We start from the raw sequence: 19,485 nt of genomic DNA on the forward strand, positions 1-19,485 counted from the left end.
CGCTTTTAGAGATTTCATCCGACAAGGCCAAAGCTCCAACACAAGGGAGACAAACAAGACCCATTCGATCCATAATCGAAACCCAAACTCTAAGAATCGCAACGAAATACCTAAAGCCGGTGACGCAAAGCTGTTGTAGCCTTCACCCCCCGGAGACTAGAGCCGACGACGGCGAAGCTGAAGAAACTACCACCTCCCGGAAACAAAAGCCGGCGGCGACAGAGCTGTGGAAGCCTCCATCTCCCGGAATCAAAACCCACACTACGAGCGTTTTCACCACGCTATAACCTCCAAGCAACTGCGTCTTCACTCCAAGAACAGAGACACCACGGGTGGTGGTTGGCCAGAGCTTAGACAAGGCAGACGCCGGAGGCGACGGGGAGGAGACAAAGGCCGGACAATTTATGCTGAAGGGCAACGGGCTCCGGCGACGGCACGCACGCTCACGCACCGGCCGTACGCCGAACCCAACACTGAAATCTACTTTCTCTCTTCTCTCTCTTCTCTCCTCTGTAATAATTTGACTACATATCATATACACAGGTGGTTGCAACTATACAATCGTTTAGACAACGAAAATAGACAGATTTATTGGATAGATGAAAATTTTCGTTTGTTTATGTGATTTCACTTATTGTTCAATTGTTTTAAGACAGACACTACCAACTTTTTGACACTACTGTTTATTTACTAATAATAACTACTGTTTCTGTCAGCCTCCATGATCCATATGTAACTAGCAAAAGGTATAAAAATATATTCTGGTCAACTTAAACCAATATACTGTTTGAGAATTGATCTGTTCTTTTTTGGTTCTAATTTGGTCTCTCTTTACGATCCAAGGATATGGAGTAACATTTATACATTTTCATTTTCTTATCCTTATCCTTTTGGACACGAATGGTCTAACCGACAACATTAGGAAAGACAGATAATATGGTAAATCTTTATTAGTATTTCTTGACATCAATAAAATGGTAAATCTTCCTCAAATCTTTCAGACAATCCGCTCTCTCTTTGATACATACATGTACCTAAAAAATATCCCCTATTATCTTGTTCTTACTTTATAGCCTTTCAGACTCTCTTTCTGTACTTTAATCATTACATCTCTCTTTCTTGCTCAGCCTTTCTCAATAGTCTTCAAAGAAATTCAAATCACAAGAGATCTTGATTCTGTAAACTCAACTCTTGTTTCCAAGATGAATCAGTCTGGGGAGACCGTACGATTCTTGATTCACCTCTTTAATGGAAGATGGTTCATGGTGTTTGCTTCGTTCCTCATCATGGCGTGCGCTGGAGCCACTTATCTCTTCGGGACATACTCCAAAGACATCAAATCCACACTTGGTTACGACCAGACAACGTTGAACCTGTTAGGTTTCTTTAAAGATCTCGGAGCAAACGTAGGAGTCATGTCCGGACTCATAGCGGAAGTCACACCGACTTGGTTCGTTCTAACCGTCGGCTCCGCGATGAACTTCGTCGGTTACTTCATGATCTGGCTCACCGTTACAGGGAAAGTAGCCAAACCGAAAGTCTGGCAGATGTGTCTCTACATTTGCATCGGAGCCAACTCTCAGAACTTTGCAAACACGGGAGCTTTGGTTACTTGCGTTAAGAACTTCCCTGAGAGCAGAGGAGTCATGCTTGGTTTGCTCAAGGGCTACGTTGGGTTAAGTGGAGCGATCATGACGCAGCTTTACTTTGCTATTTACGGTAACGACTCCAAGTCTTTGATTCTGTTGATCGCTTGGCTACCCGCTGTGGTCTCCCTTGTGTTTGTGTATTCCATAAGAGAGAAGAAGGTCGTGAGGCAGAGAAATGAGCTGAATGTGTTTTACAATTTTCTATACCTCTCCATCTTCTTGGCTTTGTTCCTAATGGCTATGAACATCGCCGAGAAGCAAGTTCATTTCACCAAAGCCGCTTACGCGGCCAGCGCTACTATCTGTTGTGTTTTGCTATTTGTGCCTCTAACGGTTGCGGTTAAGCAAGAGATCGAAGTGTGGAACATGAAGAAGTTGCCTCCCAGCGAGGTGAAGGTTGAAAACCCGCCCTCTAGGATGGGTGACCTCCCGGGAAGTCTTGGTGTTGCACCCCTAGAAAAAAAGGTTGGGAACCCCAAGAAAGAAATTGATCTTGTTCATGAAGAGAAGGAGATGAAATCTTGTTTCTTGACGGTTTTTGATCCGCCGCCAAGAGGGGAAGATTACACAATACTACAAGCATTGTTAAGCCTCGACATGATCATCCTATTTATCGCGACTTTCTGCGGTTTAGGGTCGAGCTTGACGGCTGTAGACAACCTAGGACAGATAGGGGAGTCCCTCGGCTACCCTAACCATACGGTTAGCTCCTTTGTGTCTCTAGTTAGCATATGGAACTACTTCGGTCGAGTCTTCTCCGGTTTCGTCTCCGAATACTTGCTCGCCAAGTATAAACTACCCCGACCGCTCATGATGACGTTCGTTCTTTTACTGAGCTGCGCGGGACACCTTCTCATCGCGTTCCCGGTGCCTGGCTCGGTATACATAGCGTCCATTCTAATGGGATTCTCTTTCGGCGCGCAACTCCCTTTGCTCTTTGCCATCATCTCGGAACTTTTCGGTCTCAAGTACTACTCTACATTGTTTAACTGCGGGCAGCTCGCTAGCCCGCTCGGGTCTTACATCTTGAACGTTCGCGTCACGGGGATGCTTTACGATAGAGAGGCCTTGAAGCAGCTAAAAGCTCGAGGGCTAACGAGAAAAGATGTGAAAGACTTGACTTGCTTAGGAAGTCAGTGTTATAAATTGCCGTTTGTGATTTTGGCTTCTGTGACCTTCTTTGGAGCGCTAGTGTCTTTGGGTCTAGCGATAAGGACGAGAAAGTTTTACAAAGGTGATATTTACAAGAAGTTTAGGGAGACTCCTGGATCTGAATCTGAATCTGTATTGGTCTCTGATCCAAGAAAGTCTTGATGAGGAACACAACAGCTTGTTTAATTTGTTTTCTAATCATTCTGTTGAATTATAGATGAATATATTTTTATTAGTAGAGAGGTGTGTCGTTTTTTTTGTTTTTTTTTAATTATAGAGAGGTATCCTAGTCCCACAGAAGTGATGCAGACTAGTATAGATTTTCTGTCCCTGGCGATGCCAAAATGTTAATTTTCCAGCGGCCGGGATTCGAACCCAGATGGCGATACTTACAGCTGTAAACCTTTTACCACTAGAGCTGGCTGAGAGGTGTGTCGTTATTCTATACTTCAACGTGGTTTCGTTTTCTTTAGTCAAGCTTAAATAGTGGAAGCGTTTTTGTCATATTAGGGTTGCTTTTCTTTAATGGTCCATTTAATATACTACAAAAGGTTATAATAATCATGTGGTAGTGCAAAACCGGAATCATACCGTAACGAACGTTCACGTGTTGTTGTAAATATTACATCGTAGGAGCTGTCATATTCTCACCAACTATGGGTGAGGCGTGCGGGGGTTAGTTAGAAAACCTTTTCACATCATTTTAGCCGATTCAAATTTAGGTATTTGCGTTAATTTGGACATTCAAGCGATAAGAGTCGAAAGCCAATACTTTTCGTGTACTCTTTTGAGAAAATTGTACAGTTTTGAGTTAGGTTTGTGGATTGAGACGGAGTCTACCATATTGTGGATCATGTGCGTGTCCCTGTCAGCGGTTCATGTGCACAATGGAGATAAGGGGTAATAATGTCATTTAGTCATATGTTTTCAGTGGTAAAGTGCCACTCAAATTAATAGATTTTCTAAGAAAGTGCCTTGAAACTCTAGATTCACTAAACAATAGTGTTTGAATATTTGATATTTAATATCTTTTAAAAAAGGAAACACAATTGAATTTCCAAATAAAATTATATTTTCAAAATAAAACAATGAATATACATAAAATAATTACAAAAAAAAATAAAAATAAATAAAAATAAATATTGTTAAACCGTTAGCAAAATACTAAATCCTATACCCTAAATCCTAAACTCCAAACCCTAAATTATAAACCTTAAATCTTGGATAAACCGTAAACCATTGGAAAATTTTAAACCCTAAATCATACTTTAAAAACTAAATCTTAATAACACTAAATCCTAAACCCTAATCACTAAACCCTAAACTCTTGATAAACCCTGAACCCTCGGATAAATCATAAACTCTAAATCAAAAATATTTAAAATTAAACCCTAGAGTTTATGATTTATCCAAGGGTTCAGAGTTTACCCAAGAGTTTAGGGTTTAGGGATTAGGATTTAGGGTTTAGTGTTATTAAAATTTAGTTTTTAATGTATGAATTAGAGTTTAAGATTTTCCAACGGTTTAGAGTTTATCCAAAGTTTAAGGTTTAACGTTTAGGTTTTAGGGTTTAGGATTTAGGGTATAGGGTTTAGTATTTTGCCGAAGACTTAACAATATTAATTTATTTATTTTTTGTAACTATTTTTATGTATTTTATTATTTTATTTTAAAAATATAATCTAATTTAGATATTTAATTTTATTTCCTTTTTTAAAAGATATCAAATATCAAATACTCAAACACTATTGGATGGTGAACCTAGAGGTTCACCCTAATTTCTCCTTCAGTATAAAGCTCTTAGTTAAAATCTGAGTGATTCCGAACGAATTAGTATAAACTAGGATAAGACCTGCGCCTTGTGCAGGGTTAGTTTATTTGTATATATTATCGATAATTTTTTTTATATATGCGATCATTTTATTTATATATATAAAATATTTTTTGTTATTATATAATTTCTTTTCGATGGATCAGATCAATTTTTATTAAAAATAATGGAACATAACTATAATTAATACATCATGGGTTGATCGGATTGGACATTAAACAAATTATGATATAAAAACTTTATTTTTTCCATCGAACACATTCTTGAAAAAAGTGAACAGTATTGTTTTCACAGTTGAATTATTTTGACTTTTATCTTCCATATGGTTTTGAAAGCTTTCAAATCAATCATCGAATTGATACATGTCATTTTAATGTTTTTAGTCGTATACTTAAGGAAAACTTACATTTTTGTAATTTAAAGTCGTTTTAAAAAATTCAAAATATAACATCTAACAAAAAATCTAACCTATAAGGTGTCCTCATTTTTGTATTTTAAAGTCGTTTTAAAAAAAAAAAATAACATATAAGGTTTCCTCATTTTTGTAATTTAAAGTCATTTTAAAAAATTCAAAATATAACATATAAGAAAAAATCTAATTTTTTATTATATGGTTAATGTGATTGTTTATTTTTTTTAATAATATAAAATTAAACAAAATGAAGAATGATGCAAAAATTGTTATCAAATCTTTATTATTCATAATCATTAATTGTCATATATATGTAAATCATATTAGGTAATTTCGTAGCTTTTATTTAGGGAACGAATACACACTTCTTATATTTTAAGTTAATATAATGTTCTCTAGTTGACATTAAACAAATTATGACATAAGAATCTTATTTTTTTCCTCGAACACAATTTTGAAAAAGCGAATAGTATTGTTTTCATAGTTAAATTATTTTGACTTTTAACTTACATATGGTTTTGAAAGCTTTCAAATCAACCATCGAACTGATACATGTCATTTTAATGTTTTTAGTCGTATACTTAAGGAAAACTTACATTTTTGTAATTTAAAGTTGTTTTAAAAAATTCAAAATATAACATATAAGAAAAAATCTAACATATAAGGTGTCCTCATTTTTGTATTTTAAAGTCGTTTTTTAAAAAACAAATAACATATAAGGTTTCTTCATTTTTATAATTTAAAGTCATTTTAAAAAATTCAAAATATAACATATAAGAAAAAATCTAATTTTTTCTTATATGGTTAATGTGATTGTTTATTTTTTTAATAATATAAAATTAAACAAAAATGAAAAAGAATGCAAAAATTGTTATCAAATCTTTATTATTCATAATCATTAATTGTCATATATATGTAAATCATATTAGGTAATTCTGCAGTTTTTATTTAAGGAAAGAATACACACTTCTTATATTTTTGGTTAATATAATGCTCTCTAGTGGATATTAAACAAATTATGACATAAAAACCTTATTTTTCCAGCGAACACATTATTGAAAAAAGTGAACAGTATTGTTTTCACAGTTGAATTATTTTGACTTTTATCTTCCATATAGTTTTGAAAGCTTTCAAATCAACCATCGAATTGATACATGTCATTTTAATGTCTTTAGTCGTATACTTAAGGAAAACTTACATTTTTGTAATTTAAAGCCGTTTTAAAAAAATTCAAAATATAACATATAAGGAAATTCTAACATATAAGAAAAATATAACATATAAGGTGTCCTCATTTTTGTATTTTAAAATCGTTTAAAAAATATATATAACATATAAAGGTTTACTCATTTTTGTAATTTAAAGTCATTTTAAAAAATTCAAAATTTAACATATAAGAATTTTTTTTTTTTATTATATGGTTAATGTGATTGTTTAAGTTTTTTTAATAATATAAATTTAAACAAAAATGAAGAAGGATGCAAAAATTGTTATCAAATCTTTATTATTCATAATCATTTATTTCCGTATATATGTAAATCATTTTAGGTAATTCCGTAGCTTTTATTTAAGGAAAGAATACACATTTCATATATTTTAGGTTAATATAATGTTCTCTAGTGTTATATAATTATAGAATAATGTGACACCATTAGATTAAACTATACTTTATATTAGATGCTCTAGAATTCTTTGAAATGAAATTTAGAAGGCATTTAGAGTGTCACCTAGGATTTGGGATTTTATTTAATTAATACAAAATTAAGGTTCTAATTTTTCAAATGCTTCTCAATTAATATATAGGGGATATGTCGATGGCTGGTGGTTTTCTACAACATAATATTAATACCATGCTCACCTTCGAGGATTTAAATGTATTGTTCATGTTTACACATATGCTTTTTGTTATTTCTAGCCCTGGGACGGATCCGGATATACGGGAAATTTAGGGTATCCGGATTCGGATCCGGATCTGTCGGATCCGTGGATTTAATATCCGGATCCGAATTCGTGGTTTCCGGATATCCGGGTTTCGGATATCCGTCTCGATATTTTATTATCCGCGGATATCCGGATCCAGATCCGGATCCGTCAAAATAATTAAAATTAATTTTTTGACAAAAAATATTATTTTTTTAACAAAAAATATTAATTTTTTTAACAAAAATACTAATTTTTTTTAATATAATACATAAATTAAATATTTATAAATATATTTATATATGTTTATAATATTGTAAAACTAAAATATAATATTATAAGATTAATTCATGTATAAATATTAATATATCAAATATTAATATTAATAAAATTTAAAAATTTAATGTATTTTAAAAATACGGATCCGGATCCGGATATCCGGACCTAAAAATTACGATATCCGGATCCGGATTCGGTTTGCACGGATCCAAGATTTTACTATCCGGATTCGGATCCGGGCACCCCGGATATCCTATTTTCGGAGCGGATCTCGGATCGAATCCGGATCTCGGATAATAAGTCCCAGGCCTAGTTATTTCTATACTGCATATATTTATTTTGAAACATCCCAAAAAAGCATCCGAAAAAATCACGAGTGTTTTATTTGGAGACAATTAGGAAAAATAGCCTCGTGAAAAAAGGAAATTGGGAAACTACATACGACAAGACGTAACCGGAGAACACAATACCATTAGTCACATAAGAGTACGATACTACCCATAATCCATTGTACAAGAGCCAGTTAGTGTATTGCCGTCACAGTAGAAAGCTGAAAATATGTTGTAGCTTAGTTGTAACATTGTAGATCTGCAGAGGACGGTTGCTTTTTGTACACTTCAGACGGATGTTGATAGCCGCATGATTTCTTCACATATTTACAACCATATTATTAAGAAAAATTAAAGGCTGTGGAACGAAACTAAAGGAGAGAAATTAATAACAACATGGCTTAACAATATGAAAATTATTAGGACAAACTACCTCTTTCCAAGACAACCATACAATACGGTTAACTCATCTCCACATAATGTTTACATCCCCATTAAGAAAACAATGTGTGGTTTCAGCTAATGTAATACGTAACCGTTAAAAGCATAATTTTAGATATCATATGATATATACATCATGTACTTTAATGGTTTGTGTAAAATGCTCTAAATATATTTATGTCTACTTCAGTTGTTAGATGACTAAATATATTTGAATTGTTGGTGATGTATTGAAAGTTAATATACAATGTTATTTGTTATATAAAATATTAGCGTATAACGCTCAAATGCCCTAAAAACCACTTACGGGTGGGATATCCGCTAACATCATATATTACCTTCAAAGCTAATTCGGTTTACAATTATGAATTGCCCAAACACCCTGGAAACCACTTAAGGGTGGGATATCCGCTAACATCATATATAGTGTAGACGTTCTTATGCTCGTCACAATCAACCTGAAACACAACAATGCCCGAGTTAAAATAATCAATAATATACATAATAGTAAATGTTCATTTTTTGGTGAAATAATCATATATCAGATTAAAAATCATGTATTAGATAATAATTAACTTATCAACTGTACCAAAAACAATGTATCATCTAACATGTCATCTATCAAAACCATGAAACATCTAAAAAATCATGTAACAGCTACATGTTTTGTTAACATGTTATAATTATTTATCTGATGTTAAAAGAATCAATAACATACATAATAGTGAATACTCATTTTTGGTCCTAAGTTGTATACCTTCTAACACAATACGTGTCAAATAATAAATCAAATATACAGTAATAAATTATGTCCCCAACAATATATCAACTAACAAATTCTGTATATAACCATTTGACAACTTAATAATCATTTACAATTTGTGGTACATGTTTGTAACAACTAACAAAAAAATATATTTTCCACAATGAAATAAAACATAAAATTCATTGAAATCTAAATAATATCAGATAATCGATATAATAGCAACTAATACAGAAGTTATCCACATTGAACAACAACTTCAAGAACTCATCATAACCCAACTTAAAAAGCTTCGCTCTTTAGCAGCTTCTTAATTTGGAAAGGACTTCATCAATTGCTCCAACTCTAGATCCGAAACAACTTTCACCTACGCCGCAAAACACATCTCAACTCCGATTTGCACACACAAATCTAAAGAATCAAACCCAAGAAGATAAACTTTTTTAAAGAGATCAATCAAAACCCAGAGAATAAATTCAATGGAAACAATAAAACCTAATTTGAATCCTTTAGTAAGAAGAGACATAGAATATTGTTCGTAAGTGAGAGGAGATGAAATAAAAGCAGGAGAAAAATGAAAATATTTAGGAAAGAAGATGAAAAAGAACTAGGAAAAAACAAGAAAAAAAAATACAAAAGGCTAAAAAAGGAGATGAGAGAGAGAGCTAGAGAGTAACTTGCATGTTTCGGGAAATGAGCCTCACATGACTGATTGACTTACTGGCACAACCCACATGACACATCTAAGATAGAGTGGGGGGGGGGGGGGGGGAATAGGGTTAAAATCGAAACGGTTTATAAGGTTGAATGAAAATGACAAGCTCATAAATACGATCCTAGTTTATGGCATAAAAAACAATTTTCTCTTTTATTTTTGTTAATAAAGAACTTTGACACCTAAATGAATCACTGGAACATTGGTTGACCACCATTATTGTTATTCTTATAGTATATATGTGATGAATATCATATACCTTAATAAGTTCATAATTATATATTGACCTTATTTTAGTCTCCTCTGTCTCATTATTATGAATAAAAATGCATTGAGCATGCTTCTTCATGAAATAAATTAAAATTTAGTTGGGGAACTTGTCTGAAAATGAGTTGAAATATGAAAATACTATTACAATTACATAGATTTCGAAACTGATTCAATTTTTAAATATATATATTTTTTATTTTGAGAAAACAACTTAGAGCAAATATGATAGAAATATCTACAAAAGTCGCTTAATTTAAATGAAAAAGAGATGAAATAAAGTTGAAATAGAGAGATCTATCATACTAAATATAGATATGAGAGATTTTTCAAAGAATTTAAGAGAAGCAGGCCAGTTTTCAAAAAAAAAATTGAGAGAATCACCTACAATTTGTTATATTCTCATTGGTTGAAAGAAATTTACAGAAATAAATAAAAATAAATAATTTAAAAGATAATTTATTTAATTTTTGAAAAACTTGTGTGGATATCTGCCAAATACTATTACAATCTATTCTTTTTGGTAAACTGGATGATACCCCCTCTGTTTTTTAAAGATGGATGTTCTAGAGAAATATTTTGTTTCCAAAAGATGTATTTTTCATGTTTTCAAAGCATATTTTGTCAACTAATAATGAAAAATTGTGTGTTTCAAAAATATTAATTACATTTCTTTTAATCCTATTGGTTTAAAAATATAAGAAATATAAAGTTACAAAAAACTATGCATTAATAACTAAGTTTTACTCCCTACGTTTCTAAAAGATGTATGTTCTGGAAAAAAATTTTGTTTCAAAAAGATACATCTTTTACCTTTTCAATGTATGATTTTATGAAAAATTGTAAGTTTCAAAAAAAATTAATGGTGTTTATTGAATTTCTATTGGCTAAAAATTATGAAAAATTGTTATTCACAAAAAACAATGCATATTTAATGAATTTTCTTAATATATGTGAAAAGTCTAGAATATACATCTTTTAAAAACAGAGAGAGTAATATGGTTTCTTAATAAGTGTGAAAATCCTAGAACATTCATCTTTAAAAAACAGAGGGAGTATATATTAGCATCAAAGAGTGAGAACGACAACGATTGCTGTGAGCCTAATACAGGACAATAAGCTGCTTAATAAACAGACCAATACCCTGGTCGTATACCAAAACCCAAAAGCCTCATAGAGTAACCAAAACCCAAAAATGACAAGGTGAATCTATCTTTATAAATACCCAAGCCATTTATTAGAATTTATCTGTAATTTTTTAACCAAAAAATGAAAACTATATGGTATGTATAATTTGTTTTATCTGAAGTCAGTAGACACTAAGAGCACCATTATCCTGATCTTTTAAGAGGGTCTCTTACATTTATTAGGATTAAAAAAAAATGAAAAATATCGATAAACCTAAAAGACGTCTCTTAATCAGGGACAGGAAGAGACGTCTCTTGTGATTCCTCTTCCTCCCTCTTCACCTTCTCCAGAACTTCATCTCACTCTCATCTCTATCTCTCTCCCGACTTGTGAATTTGGTTTCGAATCCAAGTCTCCTCTGTCGCCCAGAGTTTGGATTGGGCTCAGCAAGACGGGGACGAAAGCGGAGACGTGAGCGCATCGGTCTACCGTCGCCGGTACACTGAATCGTCCTAAGCGGTATGGAGACATGGCGAACCGTAGAGTCTCGAGCCGTACCCGTAAGGTTGCTACGAAGATGGTGGCAGCTCTTACAAGCACCGACAATCGAACCCAGGTGTGTTGTCTGATTTCGAAATCACTTTTTGATTTTTTTTTTCCTTGGCAATGAGACTTCATTTGTGTTTGGTTGATTCTAGGCTGCTGTAGCTAGGCTGGAAGCTTTAGAGAACAACAATGGAGCCCTAGAGGTGGTTGATTTGAACGACGATGAAGAAGCATCTCTCGACGAAGAAGATGATCTCGGTTAGCCTTGGTTATGCTCTTTGAGCAAGCTGGTACTGTTGAAATAGCTGAGGTGAATATGGTTTTTTGAACCTTTCTTGGTTGCTTGCTATTTCTACTTATTCAATAGCATTGCTTCAAGGTCATGTATGTTCTCTGTGCATTGGTATTTGCATCAATGGGAGTCAAAATGAGATAAAGTTTAGTTCTTTGGATTAAGTGTTATGTCTGGTCCGAGAGAATTGTTGAAGTGATTAGAATTGTGTGAATTGAGTTGGTATAAGCCTCAACGTATGCATTTTTGTTCACTATGCATTGGTTTAAGGTCTTGTGTGTTCTGTGCATTGCAATTTATACTCTTTTCCCTTTGCTTCCTTTCCAATAATGGCTGTATGATGTGTCCCGCTCTCTCTTTTATAGGGGAATTGCTCCTGAACAAACATTTGCTTTCCAATATTGGTATGTTATCTACTCTCACAATGAACAAACATTTGCTTTCTTTCACTTGTTAATACAACTCATTAGTCTGTTAAAGCTTCCTTTGATCTCTATTCTGGTTCAAGTTCTGCAGCTACAACATACCTAACCCGCTGAGCAAGACGTCTCCTCCTATATACCCCCACCAAGCGCACAATCAGGATCATTGAAAGCATAAGAGACACTAATTGAGCAATTGGAGTTCAGTTGCCTTATTTTTGGGGGGGAAGGTACCTGAGCGGTGTGGTAGCGGGCTGCTTGTGTGAAGAGACTTCGAGCTTGTCTTCTCCACTTGGTACGTTCTTTTATGTTCCTTTAGAAACTTGTATGCTTTTGTAAGTACTAGTATTCACATGTCTTATAAACTTGTATAAATGAAACTAGTATTACTTAAGAAAAAGTTTAAGTTTAATAAGAAAATTCAAAAATTTGGTATTTAATTAATTTTTTTTTTAAAAAACCCTTAAATAAGAGACTTGCAATAGAGCAAGTAAATTTTCGGATCTCTTCATCCGGTCTCTTAATTCACTTTTACAATTAAAACATATTAAAAAAAAAAATAAGAAACCCATTTAGAGTTTCTAGGAAAATGGTGCTCTAACACTGGCACCACCTCCTTTAATACGGTGATCTTTTAATATAAAAATCCTTGCGAATACTTTATTTCTGTGTCGTATAATAATTATGTGGTAAACCAATACAATAAGTTATTAAGTAACTGATGACAACGAATGGATAAACTTCCTTTCTGATTCCTTTCACACAGGCCACAGCCATATGAAAATATTAAAACACTACTACTTGTCACGTATAATACTTGTTTTCATGTGGTTAGATCCCCGATTACCAACTAAACCGCCTATATATATTTAAATATTTGTTTTTTTCTGTTTTAATTGGATTGTGCTCCAATTAGAAGCTCAATATATGTTGACAAAAAGAAAAGAAGCTCAATATATATTATTTTCTCTTGTCTATTGTCCACCATTATAAGTTCTAATTTTTTTATTTTGACATTGAAAGGCTATTTAAAAGTCAATGAATATATAACTTAAACTTGTTATCGAATATCTCAAACATTTGTCATAACAAGTGCATACAGCCTAGCTTTGCTTACAGACTTATAATATTTAGACACGTCCATAATAAAAAAGAAGAGAATTTCATTTAATTTTATATTTGTTTTGGTTTCCACTTTCGTTTTAGTTTTAGAACTACTTACTCACTCTTTATTACGAGAAAAAAATATCTACCTACTGATTGAACAACGTTCTTTTCTTCTTGTTTTGTTTTGTTTCAGAATTCGACTTCCATTTCATAGTCAGAAATATAACTGTCATGCAACACGACAAACCAATCATTTGAGACAATTTAGCAAGATTATATATAATTTGATCGTCATGCATGACATTATCAACACGCTAACGAACCAAACTTAATTAAAATAAAACTAACAAGTTTGTTAAAAGAAAACAATTATCAAGTACCAACCTAGCTAAAGTATATTTCCTTGTTAATACAGATAATTGTCGTACAGTGATTTAAAAAGCACAAGGAAACAAAAAAGTCACTGTAGGCTGTACTAGCTAGTGTATATATAAACGAGTTCGTTGTCAGAAACTTCGAAGTCTTCCCTTCCTTTTCGGTTTGACAAAAAATCTAAGAAACAGACGAAAAGACGATGGACGGAAGAGTCAACGCTCTTTCAAACCTAAACGACCTAGAAGTATACAACTTCTTGGTCGATCCAAACTTCGATCAGTTCATTAATTTCATCAGAGGAGATGATCAAGCCATCGAAAACCCACCCCTCGATTTCGATCTTGGTGGTCGTCCTTTACAAAACAACTCATGTTTCATCGACCAAAACCAGTTTGTCCCAACACCTGTCGTTGACCTGTTCAACGAACTGCCTGACCTTGGTTCCAATGTCACCGAGTCGTTCCATAGCTTCGAGGGCGAGAGTGTCAAACCTGGCGGTGACGATGACGACTACAACGACGGAGACGATTCTTCGGCCACGACAACGAATAATGATGGAAGCCGTAAAACGAAGACGGATCGGTCGAGGACTTTGATCTCCGAGAGAAGGAGGAGAAGTCGTATGAAGGATAAGCTCTACGCATTGAGATCTCTTGTTCCCAACATTACTAAGGTAAAATGGAATCGACTGAATCTGTTTTCAGAACACAAATATGAGTTATGAACATGGCCGGTCCTATGCATAATCAAGTGAAACATTGCCTTAGAGGTCCAAAATTTTTTGAAGAAAATTACATAGATATATGATTCCAATTTTTTTTTTGTTTAATTGATATATTTACTAAATCGCCTCAAACTCCTAAAAATATCAGAGCCGGCCTAGACTTATGAAACTGATTAGTATTTATTTTTTATTTTTTTGGCATTAGATGGATAAAGCATCCATTGTGGGAGATGCCGTGTTGTATGTTCAAGAATTGCAATCACAAGCCAAGAAACTCAAAGCCGATATCGCAGGCCTTGAAGCTTCTTTAAACTCTACTGGAGGGTACCAAGAACCTGCACCAGACGCTCGCACGACTCAAACTTTTCAGAGTATTAAGTCTCCTTCCAAGAATATCATTGAGGTATAAAACCCAAGTTTCTAAAAATATCAAAAGCTTATTTACACAGTGGCATAGCAATATATTTCAAGAACAAAAGTAGGAAAATTATTTACCAAGAGATTTTTCTGCTGATTTTTCGCCAGTTTTATGTTAAATTTATATTTTATGTGCTAGATGGATGTTATTCAAGTGGAAGAGAAAGGATTCTATGTGAGGTTGGTGTGTAATAAAGGAGTAGGTGTTGCTCCATCACTCTACAAGTCTTTGGAGTCTCTTAGAAGCTTCCAAGTGCAAAACTCCAACCTAAGTTCTCCTTCTCCTGACAGATACCTTTTAACATATGCTTTAGATGTAAACCAGCCTGTCTCTTTCTACCTTCTTTTTTTTTCTGGTTTCTGCAAGTCCCAGACATACGTTTACTAATTACCAAGTTTGCTTGTTTGCTGGTTACAGGGGACATGTTTCGAACAGAGCTTGAACTTGCCTAACCTGAAGCTGTGGATCACTGGATCACTTCTAAACCAAGGCTTTGAATTCCTCAAACCATTCACTTGATTTTGTCAGAGTGTAATGCGATGTTCCAATCTAATTCAACCTCCGTTATGCATCCATTGGTTGTCTTGCTTTCTGTATGTTTTATAACTACCAGGGATCTAAAGTTAATTCTACATGGGATGACATCTTGTTATAGATCTCATTCAGCAAAGAAATGTTTAGTTAAAATGGACATACTTTTTACATTTTTGTTTATAGACTCAAGTTTTTTGTTCACTGCATTACTGCCTTGTGATTTCTTGAAGATTGGCTATTCGTAACAGTAACACTGATATCACATCTTGAGTGAATATCATGTTCTCTGTTTGGTTAGTAAAGAATAAAGGTTTCTTAACACAGATAAAGCAGTTTACGACTCTATGAACCTAACTTATGTTGAAACACTCTGACCTCCTTCCTAAACTATGATAAATGGCGTTTTTATCAGATTTTAGGCATAAATTATGGTCTCTTTTGGTGGTCAAAGCTTGCATTTAGATTCTATTAGGAGTGCATTTGCCCAATTTGCATATACAGGTAGCCATGGAGTGAAATTAGAAAGGTTGGGGCAAAAGTGGAGAGAAATGTGTAACAAATAAAAGTCTTGGGGTCAAAGTCGAAAGGGAATAAACTGCAGGGACCAAACTATGGTCGTTGTCGTTCAGGTCAATTAGTAGTCGAACCTTTAAACTTTTATTAGTTTAATTCTCCTCTTTGAGGCGAGAGTTATTTTGGATCGTTTCTAGTGATTTACTTCACTAGTTTTCTAACTTAGATCCATTGTACTTTTACGCAGTGAAACCCTTTCTAATCCTTCATTCAATTCCAATCAAACATTTGTCTGGTTTGATCATCTTGGCGACCTCATATGCTTATAGATCAATTCTTGTTTTGGTTTAAGTCATAAATTCTTACGTATCTAAAATTTTGTTTGCCTAAGACATTCAATCTAAAACAAGGAGGGTGTGCATGTGTCTCACCGAATTAAAAAGAAAAAAATGCAAAATGTCATAATCGGCATGTAACAATGAATAAACCAAATGATAAGTACTCGTATATGATTTTTGGTATTTTCAAACTTTATTGTAAATGTTACAAAAGAGAGATATGGAACAAAGTAGTGCGCTTTTTCTAATTATTGGCTGACCGTTCGTTGTTGTTGAACTACTAACACGGATGTTTTGCTCGGGAAATCCGGGGAGGCCAGGAAATCACCAATGACTCCAAGCTCCTCAAACTCACACCAATTCTCTATCCCTCTGGTCGCCTCGTGGTTCTCACCGCATGTCCTTCCAACAATGAAAAGGTCGTAATCAAATGCCATGGAACGTAGAAGCATTGACGTATCTGCTCCATCTATTATCTCTTGTTCCAAGTAAATTGTGGAAACTTCCTCTTTTGGCGTTCCTGGTTGATCATTTGGTTCATTGCTTCGCATACACTCTCTTAGTTCCACGGTGTCGAGCATTTGGTCCCATCCTGTCGTTTCTTTGCTCTTTCCAGATGCTACAAGGCGTAGAACGGTAAGTGTCACGTTCTCTTGACGAGCCATTCTCTTAGCGAAGGCCAATGCTTCCCTGTCGTCTTTTCCTCCCACGAATATAACACAAACCTGCCCATAGAAAAATCACAATGGATGAGATTAATATTTTTTCTTTTATTGTATTTAGTTTGAATACAAAATTTGATAAAATGTATTTACCTTGAGGTTTTCTTGGAACTCTTGTTTTTTCTTAACGAGATGTCGTTCGATAAGGATGCCGACAGAACAAGGAGCTTGTTTCAAGACGTTAAAGTTTAGAAACCGGATCATTTCACTATCGGAGACGATGGATGTTCGGTCGAGAGACCAGGTACGGTGGAAAGGGAGAATGATAAGCGTGACAGCTTTATCGAGAGCTAGCCAACAAATATCATCTTGCATGTGGTTCGCGTTTGCGATGCATGTGAATGTGTCAATGGAAATGGAACTGCACACGTAACGGTGGAAATGTTCGAAAGAGAGGATGACGTTTTCCGAATATTTTTTCCCCGACCCGACCCCAAGTTTCTGGACTTTGTGTGAGATCAAAGTGGGAACGTCTTGACCTTGTAACTCGACGAGGTGAAGTACGTAGCAAGTAAGAGGGCTCTCCTCGGATTGATAAGAAGCTTCTAGAAGGTTGATCATGGAAGATATGTGGTCTGGTCTATGGATGCATACTAGAGTCTTGAGCTCTCCAGAGTTTTTCATAATTGCTAAGTTTCTCTTTTGGTAGCACAAGAATTGCTTCGAGGGGTCGTAGATAAATCCGATCGCTATTGGTATGATCAACGAGTTGAGGACGATGGACAAGACTAGGATCGAGAAGGTATCTCTAGTCAAAATCTGTATCAAACCAATTATAAGAAAATGAATATTTTGTTTTGAAGAACATATACAAAAAAAGGTTGATCAAGAAATGGAAATTAAAAAGATGAGAGACCAACCTTGGAGGAGTAAGAGAATAGGTAGAAACTTAGTTCGATGATACCCTTATGGGACATGATAAGGGAAAAAACGACAGAGTCTCTCAGTGGCATTTTATAGAGGTAAGGTATGATCATTGAGACAGAGAACTTCAACAAGGAGATGAGTACGATGAGAGATGCAACCGCGAATTTAGTGTGGTCGGTTAAACAATCTTTCCAAGCGCTGATATCAGTCCTGAGCATACTGGATGTAAGGAAGAGAGGCAATATAAGACCAAAGTTGAAGCTCTCTAGACGTTCAACCAGTTCAGAACCAATAGGAGGTCCATTGGGGATGGCGAGACCAAGCAAGAAGGCTCCAAGTGCAGGAAACTGGTCAAGATCGTACCAATACATACACGCTAAACAAACCATGATGATAATCCCGTAGATGTACTTGTCGTCGATGGGTCTCCCTTCACGTTTTCTTTTTATTATCTTAAACATGATGGGCCTCACAACAGCAAAACAAATGGCGAGATAGAAACCAATTTCTATAAGTAAACCAAAGCTAGCAAACGTTGGGCTAGAAATAGGGACCAGCATCACCACGTAGAAGAGTCCGATCATATCTGAGACTAATGCTGCGGATAAAGCCACCCGACCAAGAGCTGAGTGGTTCATGTCGAGGTCTCTCAAGAGCCTTGCGATTCCCGAAAAAGACGTGAGGCTCTCCATTAGCAACAATGGACCATACGGTGTGGCTAGGAGCGTTCGTTTCTCAACTGGTTTTAACATGTAAATCACGAGACCAACTATTATAGGGAAAGTAACCGCTGCCACTCCAGTTACTCTTGCCTTTGATTCAGCCTTGAGGATTCTCTTGAAGTTCATTTTAACACCCTTGAGGAACCAAAATATCATGAAACCAAATAATCCAAGGCATCCCGGAATATCTATTTTATTTTTAGGGAACAATAACTCTTGAATAATCGACTTATCGCCCGAAACAGTAAGTAGAACGTTCAAGACTAACCCCGCCTTCAACACAAACAAAATAAAATTGTATTGTCAGGAATGTTTTCAAGAGCAGATAATTATTAAATTTTACAAAATAATGAGAAGAAGTAGAGCTCACAAGCATCATAGAGGTGAACTTGGGAATCTTAAGTCCCATTTTCCTGAACAAGATGTTGAAGAATTGCCAAAGGAAGAACACAAACAATATGACAATCTCTAGATTCGGAAGACGATATTGCCAAACGCGAAGACCCTCACCTTTATAAATGATTTTCTCCCAAACACCATCAGAAGACAACTTGGCAGGATGCTCCTCGCATATATATCCATCACTTTTTCTTACAGCTTCACCATACCAAGCCATATCATATATCCAATTTACATCATCCCCCAAAGCATGCTCCCCCACGCCTTCCTGTCCGCCTGGCGGCGGAATTCTATCTCCCCTAAAATCCGCCTCCGGCTGCCCGAGAATTGGACCCGTCGTATTTCCCATTACTTCCATGAATTTAAAATCTTATGAGAGATATGTTACAAGGAAAAAAATTGGGGAATACGATGAAGAAATGTTGGATTCCTTTAGAAATTGAAAAGACAAACCATATGTACACAAGGAGGACATACCGATGTATATTCTGTTAATAGGTCCTGCTGTTTTGGAAACACAGTTTGGACATTTATAGATATATATAGTTTTCGACGTTTTTATGAGCTATTTCTCCACTCTATAAATAGTATATCAAGTTAAACCATAAGAGATTGACGAC

At 34.8% G+C, this 19,485-nt stretch overlaps 2 protein-coding genes, 1 long non-coding RNA gene and 1 pseudogene across 3 annotated transcripts; 2 read left to right on the forward strand and 2 right to left on the reverse strand.

The window, feature by feature from the left end:
* Positions 1 to 930: 930 nt before the first annotated feature.
* On the forward strand, positions 931 to 3,041 carry LOC106423871 (protein NUCLEAR FUSION DEFECTIVE 4-like). The gene has a single exon (XM_013864628.3). The coding sequence runs from the start codon at positions 1,203 to 1,205 to the stop codon at positions 2,961 to 2,963; it is 1,761 nt and encodes a 586-aa protein (XP_013720082.1). The 5' UTR covers positions 931 to 1,202; the 3' UTR covers positions 2,964 to 3,041.
* Positions 3,042 to 7,556: 4,515 nt separating this feature from the next.
* On the reverse strand, positions 7,557 to 9,503 carry LOC125585502. Its single transcript, XR_007322429.1, has 2 exons — positions 8,352 to 9,503; positions 7,557 to 7,889 (listed from the first exon to the last, which is right to left on the reverse strand). It is a non-coding gene; the product is annotated as an uncharacterized LOC125585502 (long non-coding RNA).
* Positions 9,504 to 13,348: 3,845 nt separating this feature from the next.
* On the forward strand, positions 13,349 to 15,510 carry LOC106423898 (transcription factor FER-LIKE IRON DEFICIENCY-INDUCED TRANSCRIPTION FACTOR-like). The gene is made up of 4 exons (XM_048754693.1): positions 13,349 to 14,301; positions 14,558 to 14,755; positions 14,909 to 15,085; positions 15,188 to 15,510. Exons 1-4 carry the CDS (start codon positions 13,828 to 13,830, stop codon positions 15,287 to 15,289), a joined length of 951 nt encoding a protein of 316 aa, XP_048610650.1. The 5' UTR covers positions 13,349 to 13,827; the 3' UTR covers positions 15,290 to 15,510.
* Positions 15,511 to 15,739: 229 nt separating this feature from the next.
* Positions 15,740 to 19,340, reverse strand: LOC106423899 (annotated as a pseudogene).
* Between the last annotated feature and the right edge of the window lie 145 nt (positions 19,341 to 19,485).

This window comes from Brassica napus, chromosome C4, assembly GCF_020379485.1.
Source record: "Brassica napus cultivar Da-Ae chromosome C4, Da-Ae, whole genome shotgun sequence".
Taxonomy (NCBI): Eukaryota; Viridiplantae; Streptophyta; class Magnoliopsida; order Brassicales; family Brassicaceae; genus Brassica; species Brassica napus.

Excerpts from the sequence above, each read along its gene's own strand:
- LOC106423871 (XM_013864628.3), top strand. The coding sequence starts at position 1,203 with ATGAATCAGTCTGGGGAGACCGTACGATTCTTGATTCACCTCTTTAAT.
- LOC106423898 (XM_048754693.1), top strand. The coding sequence starts at position 13,828 with ATGGACGGAAGAGTCAACGCTCTTTCAAACCTAAACGACCTAGAAGTA. Across the intron at positions 14,302-14,557 it reads TTGTTCCCAACATTACTAAG|ATGGATAAAGCATCCATTGT; the intron begins GTAAAATGGAAT and ends TTTTGGCATTAG. Across the intron at positions 14,756-14,908 it reads CTTCCAAGAATATCATTGAG|ATGGATGTTATTCAAGTGGA; the intron begins GTATAAAACCCA and ends TTTATGTGCTAG.